At 35.5% G+C, this 19,878-nt stretch overlaps 2 protein-coding genes across 3 annotated transcripts; one reads left to right on the top strand and one right to left on the bottom strand.

Moving 5' to 3' along the window:
- Positions 1-958: 958 nt before the first annotated feature.
- Positions 959-15,203, top strand: Nup62 (Nucleoporin 62kD). 2 transcript variants are annotated; one of them, XM_053764168.1, is made up of 13 exons: positions 959-1,183; positions 1,331-1,396; positions 1,593-1,709; positions 3,476-3,597; positions 3,865-3,934; positions 4,590-4,690; positions 5,691-5,796; positions 7,103-7,780; positions 9,152-9,233; positions 10,145-10,310; positions 11,272-11,444; positions 12,473-12,584; positions 13,748-15,203. In XM_053764168.1, exons 1-13 carry the CDS (start codon positions 1,111-1,113, stop codon positions 13,904-13,906), a joined length of 2,025 nt encoding a protein of 674 aa, XP_053620143.1. In that variant the 5' UTR covers positions 959-1,110; the 3' UTR covers positions 13,907-15,203. The 2 variants fall into 2 exon arrangements, with proteins under 2 accessions (XP_053620143.1, XP_053620144.1); XM_053764169.1 differs by lacking the exons at positions 959-1,183; positions 1,331-1,396; positions 1,593-1,709 and adding an exon at positions 2,399-2,556.
- On the bottom strand, positions 15,196-18,870 carry Hus1-like. The gene is made up of 6 exons (XM_053764171.1): positions 18,704-18,870; positions 18,410-18,616; positions 17,720-17,820; positions 17,151-17,261; positions 16,166-16,343; positions 15,196-15,795 (listed from the first exon to the last, which is right to left on the bottom strand). The coding sequence occupies exons 1-6, from the start codon at positions 18,753-18,755 to the stop codon at positions 15,566-15,568; spliced, it is 879 nt and encodes a 292-aa protein (XP_053620146.1). The 5' UTR covers positions 18,756-18,870; the 3' UTR covers positions 15,196-15,565.
- Positions 18,871-19,878: the final 1,008 nt, after the last annotated feature.

Below are 19,878 nucleotides of genomic sequence, written 5' to 3'. Positions count from 1 at the left end.
ACCTAATTCCATTATAAATAGTTCCACCTGATGTTAGGTATATGTGACGTCTTGAACCTTCTGGATGAGGTAGCTTATAATGACGTTTCAATTGCTCGTATTTATTTTACATGCGCTAATACACCGTACTTATCGACTGCCCTACCCCACTAACCTCCATATTATATACAAGTGTATACATAATATGGAGGTCAGTGCCTGCCCTTCTTTTCATGGAACGTCACATTTAAATCAACCAACCAATCAAGCAATTCACCAAATCGCACGATAAATCCTCCACTCTTACAATCTGCCTTGTTTACACGTCGTTTCATCGCCGTTTACATATAATAGGCACTATGGATGATTTGCAACAACCGCTACACAGTCTGGCGAGCCGCCAGACCTAGATTTCGGCTATTTAAACCCGCTGAATAAATGGTAGGTGTTAGGTAACGTACGACGACGCTTTCGTAGAATTTCTATAGGTGTAAAATTAATGCAAATTAGGGGGTTTGATATATTAAATCTTGTTGGTTGTAGGTACTCAGTTGTTGTACTTCGCTTTTTTTTATTGGGAAATTAAAGAGGCCTCGCAACTTTGTGTCGCCGACGTTACATGTGGTCTATTGCCGCCACTGTAGGCTACTAGGTAATGTGTACGAGATACGATTTATTGGGAATTAACCACTCTCCATATTACTACGTAACGTATGTGATGTTTTTGAAAATTTTAGATAATGCACGGAAACAGTCACATAATCTTCAGATAATTCCCCTGAAATATCCGGTGAGAGTTTCTCTTGGAAATCTGCGGAAATTCATAAGAGAGGAAACCGAGAACAGAGAATTTCTCAGTGGCACATCACATATACACACTTTACTTCCTTTAAAAGAAAAATATTGTCACCGATTTGACATTGATGGTTGGAATGACATTTGATTAAGTTCGAGTTTTGTTCAATTTGTTTGACAGACAATGGCGGCATTTTGTTGATAGTACGCCGTTTGTTGATGCAACGTTTTGCACAAAAATTACTTAATATATAGAAATAAATAACGTAATCTTAATCGTTATTTATAACCCTACTTATTTTTTGAGTAATAGTAATTGTAGTTTTTCAGGACACCATGAGTTTTAGCTTTGGATCTGCGACCACAACTGCTGGTGGTAGTACATTTGGCTCTAACACTGTTTCCACAGGTATTTTTTGTATTTATTTCTATTACTATCCGTCTTTATCATCGTATTAATCTGATTTTCGGGAAACATTAATGTTACATTGCATTTAAAAAAATAACATTGAAGTTTATAATGTAACCTCAAAATTTAACAATAGATACTTTTCAGGCTTTTCCTTTGGAGGTGGTGATAATAAACCACTGTTTGGTGGAACTGGTGCAGCAGCTACAACAGGTAACTTAGAAGACCTAGATATTTGTAGAAATGTTGTAAGGGATTTATTGCTACAATGTTTATTGTTGTTTTTGCACTTATAAGTACCTTGAATTGACACATAATGATATATATAATAAAGTTGATGTCATACATAACGTGATATCTAATCTGAAATACATATGAAATATTTATTTTTCAAATATTTCATCTACAGATAACAAGCCAGCTTTTAACTTCACAAGTCAGACTACAAGTGCACCGGCATTTGGGAGCTTTGCATTTGGTGGTGCAAAGACCACTACTGCTGCCCCATCGTCAACATCATCACTATGTAAATATCTTGTTACAGTATTTCTTTCTTTTACAGATGGTTCTCAGAGTCTAGACTTTTGCGGCCGCACTGTCTGTTCATGAATTTTCTTGAGGGAGGAATTATATCCAAAATCAATTATTCATAATTTTACTTTACCACAGTACAGATTAATAATTTCAAAATCGTACAGTAAAACTAATTTAACTTTGAAAATTTGTGAAATGCGTCAAAGGTGGTTGAAACACTGAGAACCACCCGTACAGTGTGTTATTAAAACTAAAATCAAAGGCATTTAAAGACTAACAAAACTAAAAAAGACAACTGCATGACAGTACACAAGTTTGATGATAAAAAGTGCTGAGAAATTATTAACAAAAAATATTGAAATTAATTTAACATATTAATGATAAATTAGAAGCGTTCATTCCTAACACTGATTCTTCTGAAAACTGACATGCATTAACTTTTTACAGTAATAATCTTAAAGTAACTTTATGTAAAACAATTTAGAATTTTGTTAGCAACTTAGTAACTCTTCAACACATCACCTACTTGTCACAAAACATATAAAAAAATATAATATAATTATAGTAAAGCAGATAGCAAGTAGGGTATTCTATAATTGACATAACAGAAGGGTATTATAATTCTCATTTTTATATGTGTAGAATGAACATTAAGTAATGTTTGAAATTTGTGGGTACTTATATTTTTTAATTATATCAAATTCGTGACTTTGAGCTGCAGATTTGTTTGTAACAGCTTCTTTTTCTATGATTTTAGTTTTAAAATAAATTATGTGTTGTTATAATGTGATAAAATAAAAAAATAATGAAAAGGTACATGTTGGATAATAGAAAAAAAAGTGAGTATTTCTTTTGCTCATCTCAAAGTTGACAGTTTCAATCACAGAGTCATGATTTTTATTTTTGTTTTATTTGATGAATGTGCATTTGCGGGGTTTTTATTTTATTTGTTTTGATGATTATTGACAAAACAGATGCTATAGCGAAAAATATTAACTTACAGTTGAATAACAATGTATATGGTATAGAAATAACACGATAGTAAACAGAGTTTTCAATTTCTTTGATTCCATAGTAATCTTAATCAATTCTATAGTCACACCATCAAAAAACTCAGCCGACGAGAATGAGAATACATTGCGCAGTTTATATGAGCGCTTTTATTTACTTCAAGGAAAAACATGCAATGCACGTCGACAGCGCCATAATTTGGCAAACAGCCGGCATAAGATAGATAAAACATTTCTTTATTCAACTGTTACACACACACATTATACAACATAAAACAGACTATAAAACTAACTTATATCTAAAAGTACATACATATGTGTGCCAAAGAAACACAAATAGGTTACACCGCAGCACATGTTGCTCGGAAGGAGCAACGCTGATTTTCAGCTGTCACCGTTGAGCGACGAGAGAGAGAACAAAAGCGAGAGCGACGACAAAACATAACATTTACTTACAAAAACATAGCCCTCACAGATGAATAGGCCATGAGAGCATCTGTATATTTTAAACAAATTAAACAATAAGAAACATTGACACAATGGGCTTTTATACACTTTCTAATAAAATTCTTTATCTGGTGTGGTCGAAGCGGTGGTGGTGTGTGGCACAAATAAATCAATATCATATTGTATTTTTCGTAAGAAATCTGAAATTGTTGAGAATGTGACGGTGGCGCTAGTGTGCAGTTAGAAAGGGCCTTAACAATTTGTATGTACTAATTTTTTTGCAAATCTTTCAAATTCACAGTTGCTCCACCATCGTCTACAGCTACTGGAGTTTTCGGGGCAAACAAGCCACTCAATTTTAGTGGCTTCCAATCGCCTCCTAATCAAACCGTAGGCAAACCAAGCTTTCAGCTAAATACACAGGTATTTTTCTTATTTTTATTTGTCAAAACAACATCAATTTGTAACCTATGTATGGTGTTAAAATGGTGTTAAACCCCCCAAAATGCGCGTGTTATATAAAATTGTACATATAGGACACTTAGTTGTAGTTCTCATACCAAGTGAATTATGTAATTCTTTATGAGAAAAATAATTATCTTTAAACCCAAAATCTATTTTTTAATAACTTTATATCTTTTTATACCTAATTTTATGTTATAATTAATTGTTGTTTTTGTTTGTCGTAAGAATGCACCACAAAACGTTTCTTTCGGTGGCGCCGCCACGCCACCGCAACAGCCGGCCGCAACCACTCAAGGTAATATTTTTACCAACATATTCCTCGTACTTTTACATTTATTTTTCTTTGTCTAATATTGTATTAGATATGACAAAGTGAAACTCTAATGACTTTAGGAAATGCATTGATAGAAATAAAGGCTTTTGTAATATTTTATTATTCCTCTTACATAGGATTTCCGTATATCAAAATTTCGGGATTTTTGAACACTTCTCAGGATTCCGGTTGGATTTTGCAAATCCGGTTGGAGAGAATGTCAGGATTTTATAGGAAAGATTTCCTCAAACAACGAATGATTTTGTAATCTTAAAGATAGCTTTTAAAACAATTTATTTTATGTGGTCAAAATATATAAAAGAAGAATCCGCAGTCCGCAGTATGCTTCGTCAAAATGTTTACTTACACGCCACCACCATACCTTGCTCAATGGTCTATATTATATTGAATATAAATATTATATTGAATTGCCGCGCATCTCCATAATGATAATGTAATCTTAAAGTATATTTTGAAGAAAATTTTAAAAATTAATCACTTCTCTCACTGGTCTACTGGAAAAGTATTATTTTTAAATAAGTAGATTTAAATAATTGTACAAGAAGACTCTTTATTACATTGTGACTAAAGTAAGGCCAATTAATAAATTAACCGAGATTAATTATTATTTTTTTAGCGGCGAACAATTCGTTCGGCTCAGGTTCGTTCTCATTCGGCAAGGCTCCGAGCTTCTCCACTCCCACTTCTGGGTTTTCAGCATTGCCGCAGTCTACAGTTGTAAGTGTTTCTTAATTATCAGCTTTAGTATTTACTCATAAGAGCTTATTTCACCGCTTGCTAATTAAATATTTGAGAGTCTGTATGTATCGAACAATAAAAATTGTAATAATATCTGACATTTGTAATAATAGAATTCTATGTAGGTATTTATTTAATATTAATATTTAATTGTAATTTCTTAATTTTTGTACCTACTGTGTTTTATTGTATTTTATTTTAAATTACACGATATTCGCGGAAGACCATTTATTGTACACAACTTAATCCTACTAAGATCATAAATGCGAAAGTTTGTGACGATGTATGTGTGTATGTTTGTTACTCTTTCACTCAAAATCTACTTGACGGATTGTTGTGAAATTTCGTACACGGGTACAATATAACCTGGAAGAAGAACACATGGGTACTTTTTATCCCGAAATTTCCACGGGAGCGAATCCCCAGGGCGCAGCTAAGCTAGTAACATGAATGTAAAACTTAAAAACAGGAAACTATGACTGCTTTTAAACTTTCTTGTTTCATAATTACAACATGTATTAAACGCGCACATACCTTTGAATCTCCCAGCGACCACAGGCCCTTATAACGGTCGAAACGTCTGGGAAATAAAAAAGGTATGTATGCGTTTAATACCTGTCGTTTAATATATAGGAAACTATGTACATTAAAGCGGTGCTATGTACAATGAAGCGGTGGTGATGTGATGGTTAAGACGCCCGCCTGTGGATCGAAAGGTTCGAATCCTACTCATGTATAGTAGTTTTCATTAACCACCACTTGCTTCCGGTAAAGGTAAACATCGTGAGGAAATCTGCACATTGGTTGATTATTAACTTTGCGTGTGGAATTGTGAAAGCAATGGCAAACCACTCCATTAATAATGCCAAGAAAGTTGTTGTGTGTGTTTCAGTCCACGTAAACCACGGCCCTCAGCCATGAGGAATACGACTATAAATATGTACAATAATTACTTAATATTCATGTTCTCGATTGCCAGTCGGCCCCGCAAACGGCAACGTCATTTGCAGCTCCGAAGCCTTCGTTCAGTTTCGGTGGCACCGCGCCACCGGGCTTTGGTACTACTACGAGTACCACTAGTGCGGGTAATGCTTCTATCTGTTTCTCTTGCAATGCTGCCAGCCTTTATGGCATTATATCATTATTTATTAGAGCATTGCACCTTTTTTATCATAATTTTTATTTAACTTTAAACATTTGTGTGATATAATTCTGAATGATTCGGCCGAACTGGCATTGTCTCTATAGTTCAGTGGTTAAGAGCACTTCCGGATGGACAAGGACCTGGGTTCAATTCCTGCTCGGTTCCAGAAAAATTTCAATAAATTACAATTTTAATTAAATTTAAATTCAGAATAAACGAAAATATAAAACAAAATTAAAATCAAATTGCCCACGGATAACATGTCCAAAAGGTTGGCAGCATTATTTATTTTATTAAAAATACCAAAACTGCTTTTATAGACTATTATAATAACTAACTCTAAATACATATATATATAGTTATTTTAATTATGCTTAAAGCAAAGACTCCTAAGGAGTTTTGCCAATTTGTACAGCTCAGCGAAGATCACATTAAGCGGTGGTGGTGTAAAAGTTAAGACTCACCTGTAAACTGAAAGTATCCAGGTTCGAATCCTACTTGTGTGACACAAGTTAGTTTGTATACCAATCTAACTCATGTATAGTAGTTTTCATCGACCACCACTTGCTTCCGGTGAAGGAGAACATCGTGAGAGCACTTTGGTTGAGTATCAACTTGTGTGTGAAATGGACAATACAATCCTCTGTATTAATAGTGCCAAGAAAGTAGTTGTGTGTGTTTCATTCCACGCAATGACCCTTAGTCATTTTTTTTTTAAATCTATTTTGTGTCGAGGCTTCAGTTGCTTGGTGCGACTATGCCAGCCTCATGGGGAAATTCCATTTTATTTGCTATTATGTCTGTCTTTGCGTCATCACCCCTCTCCAGAATGTATATACTAATACATCTGGCCTCCCGAGACAACGGTTTGTTCAACGTAATGTTAATCTCACCATCGCCCAAACAGAGATCACGCAGGAGTTTATTTCTTAAGCTTGAGTACTGATCACATTCCAACAAAACATGAAGCAAATCTTCAGTTTTATTGCACACATTACATGCATCCGAATGGGCTTTTTTAGTAAGAAAATAAAACTTGTTAACTGGAACATGACCTGATCTCACACGAAAAGCAGATACTAGAATCTCCCTATTGAGACCAGCACAGTAGCACCCTTAGTCATGAGGCATATAAGTTTGGTATAATTTGTTTTTTTAATTAATTGTAGTTTAATGTATGTACAGATATTATAAAAGTGGATTTTAAAAAATATATTAATTTATGTGTATTTATAAAAAAATTTCAGCTCCGTTATTTGGTGCCACAACATCATCATTTTCCCTCCCGAGTCAACCCACATCTCAACCGTCAACACAACCAAGTTTTGGCACCACTGGCTTAGGGACCACTGGTACCACTGGCCTCGGCATAACGGGAACTAGTCTTGGAACCACTGGAAGTACCCTAGGAACCACTGGAAGCACCCTAGGAACTACTGGAATCACCCTAGGAACTACTGGAAGCACGCTTGGAACTAGCCTAGGAACGATTGGAACCACATCGAGTCTCGGAATAACCGGAACCAGTCTTGGTACAACTGGAACGAGTATTGGAACATCTGGAACGAATATCGGAACAACGGCTACTGCTCTTGGAAGTTCAACTCCATCGTTCGGCTTCGGAACAACTTCAACACCAGTCAGTTTTGGAACAACAACAACGTCCGCTGGTTTTGGAAATCAATCATTCGGAACGACTACTTCGAGTGGACTCGGTTTCGGTACTAGTGGTACTACAGCACCAAGTTTTAGTGCCACAACGACTGGGCTTAGTTTGCCTGCAACGTCTGCACCAGCATCGACTGGACTTAGTTTTGCAACGACTCAATCAAGTTTGGGCTCCGGACTCGGTTTTGGAACTACAAGCTCGGGTGGACTCGGTTTTGGAACTAAACTGACAGCGACCACAGCGGCATCTACTGCTGGTGAGTAAAGTTATATTAGTATACTAGCTTTTGCCAGCGGGTTCGCCCGCGTGAGTTATTCTGCGAAAGCGTTACTACTATTATAGACAATTGGAAGTTGATTTTTGAAAAAATCTACCCTAAGTTTTAAAGGGAGTCTTTAAATAGTTTAGTTAGTTTTAGTTTAGTTAAAATAGTTTAATGATATTTGGTATGCATATAGATGCATACCAAATATCATTAAAATCGGTCCAGCGGTTTAGCCGTGAAAGCGGAACAGACATCCTACTCGTGTCCACATGAGTTTGAATACCAATCTTTCATTATAGTATATATTCATGTATAGTAGTTTTCATAAACCACCAGTACCACTACCTGCTTCCGGTGAAGGAAAACGTCGTGAGGAAACCTGCACTCTGGTTGATTATTAACTTTTGTGTGTAATGGAGAAGGAATCTCTTAATAGTAGTAGGCAAACCACTCCATTCGTGCCAAGAAAGTTGTGTGTCTTCCACTTATTGACCACGACCATACGCCATGAGGAAATACGACTATGAAGAGAGGCTAATCTCGCGGCAAAACGTAGCCTATGTCACTAATTAGTCAATATTCTGAAAAAAAAAATTGACACATTTTTGACATGGTACACTTATCAAAATCTGAAATGACATAAATTTCTAGTCTACAACATTATCATGTTTAATATACAAATTATTGTCAAATTGAGCTTAATAGTATTGCTAATTGCCGAAATAGTGGCTTTTAGTTACATACTAGCGTTTGCCCGCGACTTCGCCCAAGTTAGATTTAAATAATAAGAATAATTTGTTTCACTTTAGTCTGCAACGAAAAAAATCGATTCGTTTATGTAATGTTTATGATTGTATTAAAATGTTCAGATGAAAATGTAATCAATCTAAGTTTGAATTGTTTGTCTGTTTTTTAATTGGCGCCATTTCAGCTTCTTTTTCGAGGTAAAAAGTAATCTATTTGAACTGTTCTAAAAGTAGCTTGCATACACCTAACTTTAACTAAAATCGAAGTACGTTTCAATTCATATGTGAATAGGATTATTTAGGGTTTCATTTTTAGTGAGATAGATTGATTAAAAACATTATTTATTTTGCAGAAAGAGAATTACAAATACATAAAAACACATATATATACAGCTTACAATTACATAAAAATTTAATGAAATAGAATAAAGTTTAACAATATTACAAATGTAAATAAAATACATCAAACAACAACACAAGTACAATATTTAAGTGCACATACAATTGACGTGTATGTGTTGCGGTATACAAAATGATCATGTCTCAACGAACAACGACCTCGGGGAACAACGAGTTGATTTTAGATGTTTTAAGTCTTATTATTGTCACGTTTCAGCATCCATCACAGCCCCGAGCGGTATAACAGCTCTCGGGAAAGCGACTTCCGCGGCTATGCCCACCCTCACCACGGCCACCACGTAAGTAGTACCAGCTTTTGTACTATCCGCAGTTGTACTACCAGCTGTTATACTACACGCAGTTGTACTAACAGCTGTTATACTACACGCAGTTGTACTACCAGCTGTTATACTACCCGCAGTTGAGCTACCAGCTGTTGTACTACCCGCAGTTGTACTACCAGCTGTGGTACTACCCGCAGTTGTACTACCAGCTGTTGTACTACCCGCAGTTGTACTACCAGCTGTTGTACTACCCGCAGTTGTACTACCAGCTGTTGTACTACCCACAGTTGCACTACACTAGTATCACTAGTCTGTATACGACTGCCAGCCACTGGATGGCGAGGTAGGTAGTCGTAAAGTCACATCAGATGCCTTTAGGCGACATGAATTAAATCTAACACCAGATACCACACACGATATGATGATCCTTGTAATAAAATAAGAAAATTAATAAAAATAGCCTTTATTCTATCACAAATTTGTATACAAGAAATATATTTTAAATTATAATTTTACAGCTATTCATTAATTTTATTATTATAACGCAATGTATTTAGTTTTATTTATGTATATGAGTATAATTAATTTGAATTCTATAAGATATAAATTGTTTTCATGCATTAAATTATATTAATCTGTTACCTTGTAATAGTCATCAATATGTAATATATAATAATTTTTTATTTAATGTACCTTTGTAATATTAACATTTTGTTCATTTCCTGTGATGTATATTAGTATGTTATGAAAAAAATTATTTTTTAACGTTACGCTACATACAAAAATGCGAACAAGTGACGCAGGTTCCCCGCGGATGTATTGATATCCAGGGTCGGAGCCTGCACGCTATAATTTTTATTTAAAGTGAAAATTTGCCGAATAACGTATTTAGATTTTGGTATTTGCACTGTTCAAACTCTTTTCAGCACGACAGCAGCGCCCCCTGCTCAGATTACGTCAATCACCTTCGCCCAGTTGGAGGAGAATATAAACAAGTGGACGCTAGAGCTGGAGGAACAGGAGAAAACTTTCATAAACCAAGCTACACAGATCAACGCTTGGGACAGACTGCTCATAGCCAACGGTGAAAAGGTATTTATGGGTGAATTTCACGAGCGTTTTGTCGGGGTTTTATCGTGGGTTGGATAGTAAATAGACAGTAGTAAAGTAAGTTTATTATAAAACTTAAGGCAAGACCTAGAACAATTAAATATAAATTAAAAATCTAAAATAGAGATTAGGTGATACATTATATATATTCACAATAAATGCAGCATTTACCCCTATCGGGTCTGTTCTTATTATTTATTTAATGTTTATAAATTTATCACGGCCACCCTCTTGCCTCGCTAGCTTGATCGTAATGTTTACGCGTCAAAGTGTTCGAGCGGATTTAGAATTTTAAAATTTATAACAGTAGATCCAAACGTGCCAGCGCATGCGGAATACGTTGAAAGAGATTCCAAACAAAGCGTAGCTGCGTTACAGTTTGAACGCGACGTGTAGCGTTTCATTAGTGTACGACTTTTTTTTTAAATAAATAATCTTTCATTTTATTAAACATTTATATAATTAACATTGTAGCAGTACTGTACTTATTTATAAAATAGGGTAATTAAATTGATTACTGTGTATGGTAAAAATTAAATTTTGTAAACACTAATGACAGCCCGCGCCAGAGTTCACTTATTTATTTACTCCCGTGCTCCCGTGGGAATTTCGGGATACAAAGTACCCTATATGTTATTTCAGGTTATTTTTTACCCGTGTACCAAATTTCATAATAATCGGTCCAGTAGATAATGCGTGAAGATGTTTTCGCATTTATAATATTAGGACTAGCTGCAGTGTTATCCATGTAACCCGGAATTCCCACGAAAGCGAAGCCCCGAGGCCCAGCTAGTATCCCATAATACAAGTCTCGAACTTAATTTACGGCTGACTCGATCGTACGTTTCAAATACTATTAGTCTCTCACGGTGTACACAGAGCCAAGAGTTTTAAAGACCAATAACCTGTATGTCGATATACATATATAATGATTTATTTGCAGATAGTGGAGCTGAACGACGCCGTGCAGACGGTGAAGAACGAGCAGGAGAGCCTCGAGCACGAGCTGGAGTTTGTCCTAGCGCAGCAACGCGAGCTGGAGGAGCTGCTGGCGCCGCTGCACGCGCTGCTGCCGGCCGCCGGCGACTGCGCACGCGACGCCGAGCGGGAACACATGTATGTACTGCACATACAGACTGACTTTTTTATATAATCACTAGCAGCCAGCCCCGGCTTCATTCGGGTAAAACAATGATAAAAAAGTAGCCATGTTACTCCTGAAGATTTCGTCTATCTCTGTGTCAAATTTCATCAAAATCGGTCTAGTAGATTTTGAGTTTATTAAATAAAAATACAGATCTTTTCGCTTTATAATTTAATATGGATTAACATCTTTTTATCTGTATGCTCAGTGCACGATATCGCGATAAAAAATCAGCTGATCCATACAAGTTAGGTTTTTTATTTTTAGAACAACTAATCCGTGCTAAAACAAAATGTTCACTTTAAGGATCAAAACTCTTAAATTATATGGCTGTTCAAATTAAAGGAAACCTGAGAAACTTGTGAATAAATCGATCAAAAGTAATAAGTGCGAAAATCACTACTCGTCCATCTCGTCTATATATTTTTCTTAGTATTTTGTGTCAAGTTTTAGCTCTATAAATACTTGTAAGAAACAATAATGGTAAGCCCTTCTCGTATGATTCAGTCCAACACTGTTAAAATTTGTTTCTTTCGGCATTTCTTCTCAGCAGTGGTCGTTCCGAAATGCCAGTAGTTTGTAGCTTGTGATAAATAAATATAATAAATAAATAAATAAATATATTAGGACAAATCACACAGATTGAGCTAGCCCCAAAGTAAGTTCGAGACTTGTGTTATAGGATACTAACTCAACGATACTATATTTTTATAACATATACATATATAGATAAACATCCAAGACCCGGGCCAATCAGAAAAATATCATTTTCCATCATGACCCGACCGGGGATCGAACCCGGGACCTCTCGGTTCAGTGGCAAGAACTTTACCACTGCGCCACCGAGGTCGTCAAAATATATAAATAGGTCTGGATATATATAAATAAATTATTGTTTAATATAAAATTTGACGCGAAAGTGCCTGAGAAGGTCTGATTTCTGAATGATTTGATTTGGTTTACAATTAAATTCTCTCATTGAATAAAAAATGTTATACAGGTATTCGTTAGCGGAGAATCTTGATACGCAGCTGCGACAGATGTCTGAAGACCTGAAAGAAGTTATAGAGCATTTGAATGAGACGAACAGAAGTCAGGACAGTAATGACCCGGTGAGTGTGTTTATATGTCACTTCGCTTCGAAATAGAGTAAAAAAGTACCTTATGTCACTCAGGGATAAGGTCTAAAGTAACTTGTTTTACACTTTTCATTACTTTAAGCTAACGCGAATATGCATTAATGGATCTTTTTCCACTTTTGTGTTCGATTTAATCCATTTTAAAGGATTTTTTGGAACTCTGAGTCTAAAAGTTTTAAAAGAACTAAAAGATCACACATGCAATCTCCTTTATGAAGCACTCCTACTTTCCCGGTTGAATCATAAATAGCACCTCACTATGAATTTATTTTTTAGAGTTTTTTGTTGTTTTTGAGTATTTTTTCTAGTAGTTTGTATCTTAGGTAAATATAATTTAATTTGGAATATGACGTGAAAAAGTGCCTGTGAAGGCCTTATTTGTGAATAAATGATTTGATTTTTAACCCCCGACACAAAAAGAGGGGTGTTATAAGTTTATGAAATGAAAATATTTATTTCAGACTATGCACAATATACAAGTCCATATTATATTAGTAAGAGATTTAAACAACTATGTTAGTAAAAATTAAAATGCAGGTTGTTGTTTTGGACATGTAAGGATGACCAGTACTTCAGAAATGGGCTATCAACCCTTTCCGACAACACCCTCAGGAGTGTCGTAGCTCCCAAACGCATGAACCGATTTTCGTTTAGTTTTTTTTTTTTGTGTCATAGATAATTTTATCCCGCGTGTTCTTAGCCATGTTTCATAAAAATCGGTTCAGCCGTTCAAAAGTCGTAGCGAAATGAATATTGAAAGTCGGGGGTTTTTTAATTTGTCCAACAAATACATACGTATACGTAAGTAAATACATACGTAGCGTACATACTATAATAATAATAAATATAAATATATTAGGACAAATCACACAAATTGAGCTAGCCCCAAAGTTCGAGATTTCTGTTATGGGATACTAACTCAACGAACTATATTTTATAACATATACATATATAGATAAACATCCAAGACCCGGGCCGATCAGAAAAAAATAATTTTCCATCATGACCCGACCGGGGATCGAACCCGGGACCTTACGGTTCAGAGGCAAGCACTTTACCACTGCGCCACCGAGGTCGTCAATCCTATCATAATAACTTAACGAACATGAGAGGTGAAAATGTATGTCTTCTTTCAGATTGTCCAAATAGGTCGCATCCTCAACGCCCATATGTCGTCAATGCAGTGGGTGGACAACTCCATCGCACACATCTCCAACAAGCTCGACCAGCTCAAGGCAACGCACGACACTCTGCGACGCGACAACGAGAGGTCTTTCCAGCTCACTTATAATTAAAAATATTTCAAAAATTATTTTTTTATTTTGCAAAGGCGGGTGCGTCACCGCGTTTTTTATGGAATTGTAACGTCTGTTCCATGTAACTCTGTTTTGTCTTACAAGTCTTATTATAGTCATCACCCACCTACCCTTACACCACTATAAATGAATATAGACGTTTACGCAACCAGTACAAATTCCAAACAAAAATGTGTTTGGTGTGCACCAGTCTTTAAATCTGCACTGAAATTGAAGGAGTTTCCAACGGACGTATAATCCAAACTAATATTATAAATGCGAAAGTTTGTCTATGTGTCTGTTTGTTCCGCTTTCACGTCTAAACCGCTGGACCAATTTTGATGAAATTTGGTATGCATGTAGTTACGGACCCCCGATCAAACATAGGCTCCTTTTTCCAAAAATCAACCCCCCAAATTACTATAATGGGGGGTGGAAGTTTGTATGAAAATCGACTGTTCCGCTTTCGCAAATAAATTCACGCGGGCGAAGTGGCGGGCAAGAGCTAGTTGTTTTATAAAGTAGTAAGAGCCATGCCACAATGCTCAGTTGCGCCTCGTCGCACATCTGTGTCACAAGCTATAGAAAACAACAGAGCCACAACGTGCTCCGTCGTCGCAACGGAGCGCGACTGAACAATGGGGCGTGTCACTTTAGTCTTATTAGTAAATGTAAGATTCTGAAAATGACAAGATTTAAACGCCAAATGTGTAAATATGTGGAAATCATATCATTAAGAATCTGACATTTCTCGACGACACCGATAAACTGTGTTTTCCATCCCATTGAAGTTGTATGGAGATGATAGTTTAATCTATATATGCCCAGCCAGAATTATATTTGGTAAATCTTTCGTTATTATGGTTTAAAATGTTTTATATTTCTACTTTTTTTAAATCAAATACCCGCTAGCACAAAATGAGGCATATTAAATATGGTTGAACTTGACATTCTGAACAAAGCTGTTATCATGGATTTAGTAAGTACTGTTAGTACCTGCTAATTCCATGGTTGTTATATACCAATTAATTTTCTTCAAATTGCATGTCAATACTAGTTACTTTTCTTTTTTCAAAAAGTCATTTGTAATCTTTGCTCATTTTTTTAATAAAAAAATAATCAAACGTGAATTAATTGCAGTTTGAAAGTTGTTTATGAAAATCGTTTTTGTTCAATTTTAATTACCATTTCAATTTTTTACATAATGTTAATTAAAAAAGTGACATTGAAGGATTAATGTTATTGTAAATTATTAAATTAAAATTTAATTTCATTACAAATAAAAGATATTTTGAAATCCAACAAGTTTTATTTATGAAATATTTGTTTATTATTATTAATTAAAAAATAACATGCCACGCATTTATCACAAAACACTTTTCTTATAAATATTATAAATGCGACAGTTGCGAGAATGTATGTGTGTATGTTTGTTACTCTTTCACACAAAATCTATGAAATTTGATACACTGGTGGTGGAATATAACCTGGAATAGCACAGGGTATTTTCATCCCGAAATTCCCACGGGAGCGAAGCCCCGGGGCGCAACTAATATAATAATAATATAAATGTTACATACAAACTGCAACAATTTTATTAGGTTTCTATTTTTAATGCGCACAATCTTTGTCGTCTATAATGGTAGAACCAGGGTAAAGTTAATACACAATGCCAGTAATAAAACACTGCAATTTAACATTCTCTTCAGTGTGCAAACACAAAATCACCAATTTCCTATGCACTACACTACACACAGTTCTTTTGTGTGATATCTGGTCCGCGCTTAGAAACATTGACAGCTTTTTGGCATCGACACGACAATAACATACTCTGGATATGTCTTCATTGATTTGGGTCTCAGTTTCCGAATCAGAATGTTCAATTGGGCCTGCAATAGAGTAAAATTCTGGTATGTTCAATGTGGTGTGGTTCCGCCCTAGAACAGGAGGATCAATCTCACTAGTTCCACCGGCAAATAGTTCCATGGAACAAGTGAGAATGATCCGAATAGGACCATTCCATATCCTCCCGTGAATGTCGTACAAGGCGACTAAGGGACACAGTCTTGGCAAGATAGGCAACCTCGTATCCTCTCGTGGATGTCGTACGAGGCGACTAAGGGACACAAAGTCTTGGCAAGAGAAATACAACCTCATAACCTCCAGTGGATGTCGTAAGAGGCGACTAAGGGACACAAAGTCTTGGCAAGATAAGCAACAAAATAGCATTTCCAATTCTCTCTTATTCTATGAACTGACCTGCAAAGGCATCCACTCTCAAATCTTTAAACCGTGTAGACACTTTAGCCATGTCCGTCTTGATCTGCAGAGTCAGTCTACCCTCAGCTGAAGCTCGGATCACTACTTCTGGTGCCATAGTTTTCATCCGGTCCACTGTTGTACGGAGTTGCTTTAGTGGTGGCAGTTCTATTGATACCTGAAAATTAAAAATATTACAATCATTACATACGAGTATAATAAAAATATGTCTGTCATATCTGGTTATATGAACGCGATACAACAAAAACTATCAACGGATTTTTATGTGTAGCTGCGCCCCGGGGCTTCGCTCCAATGGGAATTTCGCGATAAAAAGTAGCCTATGTGTTATTCCAGGTTATTTCCTACCCGTGCACCAAATTTCATAACAATAGGTCCAGTAGATAATGCGAGAAGTGTTAACATACTTACTGTCGCATTTATAATATTAGTTGGGATAATATTGTGTGATCCTTGAGAGTTTAGGTGTAAGGTGTAGGTCAAAAATTGGGAGGACTACAACCAGATTGGTGTTTGTTCTGGCGCGTAGATTTTCATGTCGTTTTCACCAATGGATAGCGCGATTCCTGAAGAAGGTTAAGATTTATAATTTACTAGCTTTTGCTCACATCTTCGTACGTGAGTAAAGACTGTCCGTTTCCCGTGTAAATTTCAGGAAATCCCTTCTTAGTGCTCCCCTACACTGTCCTAGGAACCTACACACCAAATTTCAGCTTTCTACGCCCAGTAGTTTCGGCTGTGCGTTGTCTGTCAATCAGTCAATCAGTGACGCAAGATTTTTATATATATTGATGATTACAGTTTAACCTGAGCAAAGCCTAGACATGCCTCTAGTAAATATAATGATTAAGAAAACTATTGGTTGGTCCTCCCAATTTTGGTCCAATTCACCCAATTCTTCAATTACTTTCAAAGTCCTAAGATTATATATCCCAAGTAGTCCTATTAACCAGCAACTACTCACATCAGGATCTGGGACATTGGGCTCATGGAAGTCAGACCACATCTTTCTGGGTATTACTGCGACTGGGATGTCGTGGGTGACCTGTCTGGTTTGTTGGGATGTTGACGATAGCTGAAATTATATAAAATTATCTTTTTGTATTAAACATTAATCACTACCATCCGAAGATAGGTTAATATGTTTTTCGATGCTTCAGTTGAATGAATCGACTATGCCAGCTTACGAATATTATACTCTATGAAGTTTCTTTAGGTTTACCCAAGGAAGTGTTATATGCAATGTAAAATATATTTTTCTCATTTATAAAAATTATCTACAATTTTATATACATCTAGACAATTCAACTACACTTGGTGCAAATTTTTATAATTTGTGTCTTTATATTTTTTTTCACTCTAGTAGGAGGTATCAATATATGATAGCTAATGCTGGAGTCAGATTTTATTCAAGTCACCAAAAGGCTATGACAGGACTTTTACGACTGTCACTATTTTGTATGAGATTGGCTTCCACAAAAGTTCATGATATGGAATAATTATCAAAATGGAAATAAAATGTATGTTACAAACTGTTTCAATTTCCAATGTGAGACAAGGACACTGCTTCTTAGTCAACTTCATTTTCAAAGACTTTGCAGTTTTCAACACAACCAGTGATCTCGCTAGATTTGCTGAAAACAAAAAATATATTAGCGGCCCACCCTGGCTTCGCTCAGGTAAAACCATAATAAAAAGGTACCCAATGTCATTCCTTAAGGTTTTGTGTATCACTGTGGCAAATTTCATCAAAATCAGCATGAGTTTATTCATTACAAACAGAAACAAATACATGCTGGAGAGGTGTGATGATGCAAAGACAGAATTCAAACTACTATTAATGCTATACTGTACTGTACTATTAATGTGGACATCCTATTGGTCTTCACTAATTTGTTTCACCAAGTTGATATACTAAGATGGAAACAAAATAATATACAATTTCTGTGGGACAGAAACCCAAAGTTGTTCATTATCATCATCTCATCGGAGCATTACCCAGTTCCTTCCTTCCATTGAGCGTCAGAGTCCGTCAGAGGAATGTTTTTCCTACTTTTTCTTCTCCATTTTTATACACGTCGTATAAAAAATTAAATTCATAAAATTAAGCTACTTTTGTCATTATTAGCAAAGACCAGTTGGTATGTGTTATGTAGAAACCTTTGATTTTCCTAAAAATAAATAAACTCTCCACATAAAAATCGATTTAAATTGATCATTCACCTGAACTGAATCCCAAATAAATATCTTTATGGTCGTCATCCAGCCCAATCATTTGGTACTCCGAGAAGAACATAGCCTGTGGAACCTCACACCACAAAACAGGAGGGCCAGGTCCATTGGTTTCATCGCTCACAATGAAGTACAGTTGGTCACTAGCCACACGTAAGACGCATTCTTTTGATAGCTTCGATATTGTTGTAACTATATCTAAAATTTTTTAAATAATCATTAATCTTGTACCTATGTAACATGAAGGTTATGGAATATAAATTAAAATATAAACAGTATTTTTACTTGTAAATTCACGCATAGGTCCAGCATCTATCATTACTGCTCGAAATTTCATTGTTATCTCTTAGAAAATAAGGATATAATGTGATGTGAGAATGAATACCTATTTTATTTTCGCGGGCGTTTTTATTTGTTGATATTATGTCAGTCTGTCAACGTCACAACAAATCAAATGTTCCATAGACAATCATTTGTTGTTTTCATCGGTGCTACCATATAATGAATCATAATTACTGCTATATATTTTTGATGTTACAGTCGTTGTTGGTTTCATTAAAATGAACTCAAGTGGCTAGGAGCCAGACGAATAGGGTTTCGTCGCCATTGTTATTGGCATATTCTTTCCTTACTACCTATAATGTCATCTGTCATCTGTTACAATATTCCGTAAACGCATCAAAGAGTTCACTTTATTGCGACAAATTGAGGGCAATTGATACATTGAATTATTTTTAGTTTAATTATATTTATAATTTATATATTTTTTCCATAGCTTCCATGTAATTTATCTTTATTATCCTTTTTTTTCATTTTTTCCTCAGTCAGTTTATGTTTAATTCCACAAATAATATCCTATGTATATACCTTCCATCAAATTAACATTATTTCACTACACTTGTACATTAGTCTCCTATCTAGTCCTAATGTTTGCTGTTGTTTGTTTCTGTTTCCGTATATATTAACTTGTTTATTTTGACACCTTACCTACTTTTTTACTTGGTTCCAGTTGAAAATCAGCTCCTTGGCTCGATACCATGGCACCATGCTGAGCTGGTCGCCATTTTGGTTGACATATTGTATTCGATCTATATTCGATACTCCTTTATACTTTACCTTTAAGTTATTTAATGTTTTGATTTTATGTTTTTGCCGAATAAATGATTTCTTTCTTTCTCTCTTTCTTTCTAGATGCTATACACAATTTGCAAACAGTTCGTCAAACTCGGCGGTTTCGACGTAAATAGGAAGTACCTATTACTGTGCATTTATCCCGCCAGAGTACAGGACTGTATGTTAGGTACACAAAAGCTTTGCCGCCTTTTGCTAAGTCGATTAAAACTTTTGTTTTAGTGTACTTTATTAATCATTTCATTATGTAAGCAAAATTTTGTGAAAAGTTATAGGTACAAGGTAGTATATTCGGGTGCCGAAATATTGGTAAATATCGTTTTCCAAAA

The sequence above is a fragment of the Plodia interpunctella genome, chromosome 25, assembly GCF_027563975.2.
Source record: "Plodia interpunctella isolate USDA-ARS_2022_Savannah chromosome 25, ilPloInte3.2, whole genome shotgun sequence".
NCBI lineage: Eukaryota > Metazoa > Arthropoda > Insecta > Lepidoptera > Pyralidae > Plodia > Plodia interpunctella.
Note: the sequence above shows the minus strand (reverse complement) of the source record. Positions and strands in the feature narration are given on the sequence as shown.

What these genes read in the sequence shown, in the direction of transcription:
- Nup62 (XM_053764168.1), top strand. Translation starts at nt 1,111, where the DNA reads ATGAGTTTTAGCTTTGGATCTGCGACCACAACTGCTGGTGGTAGTACA. An exon ending in TGGTGCAGCAGCTACAACAG is followed by an intron (nt 1,397 to 1,592) that starts GTAACTTAGAAG and finishes TTTCATCTACAG; the next exon opens with ATAACAAGCCAGCTTTTAAC. An exon ending in ACCCTCACCACGGCCACCAC is followed by an intron (nt 9,234 to 10,144) that starts GTAAGTAGTACC and finishes AACTCTTTTCAG; the next exon opens with CACGACAGCAGCGCCCCCTG.
- Hus1-like (XM_053764171.1), bottom strand. Translation starts at nt 18,755, where the DNA reads ATGAAATTTCGAGCAGTAATGATAGATGCTGGACCTATGCGTGAATTT. An exon ending in TTATTTGGGATTCAGTTCAG is followed by an intron (nt 17,821 to 18,409) that starts GTGAATGATCAA and finishes TTTTGTTTTCAG; the next exon opens with CAAATCTAGCGAGATCACTG. An exon ending in TCACATTGGAAATTGAAACA is followed by an intron (nt 17,262 to 17,719) that starts GTTTGTAACATA and finishes ATATAATTTCAG; the next exon opens with CTATCGTCAACATCCCAACA.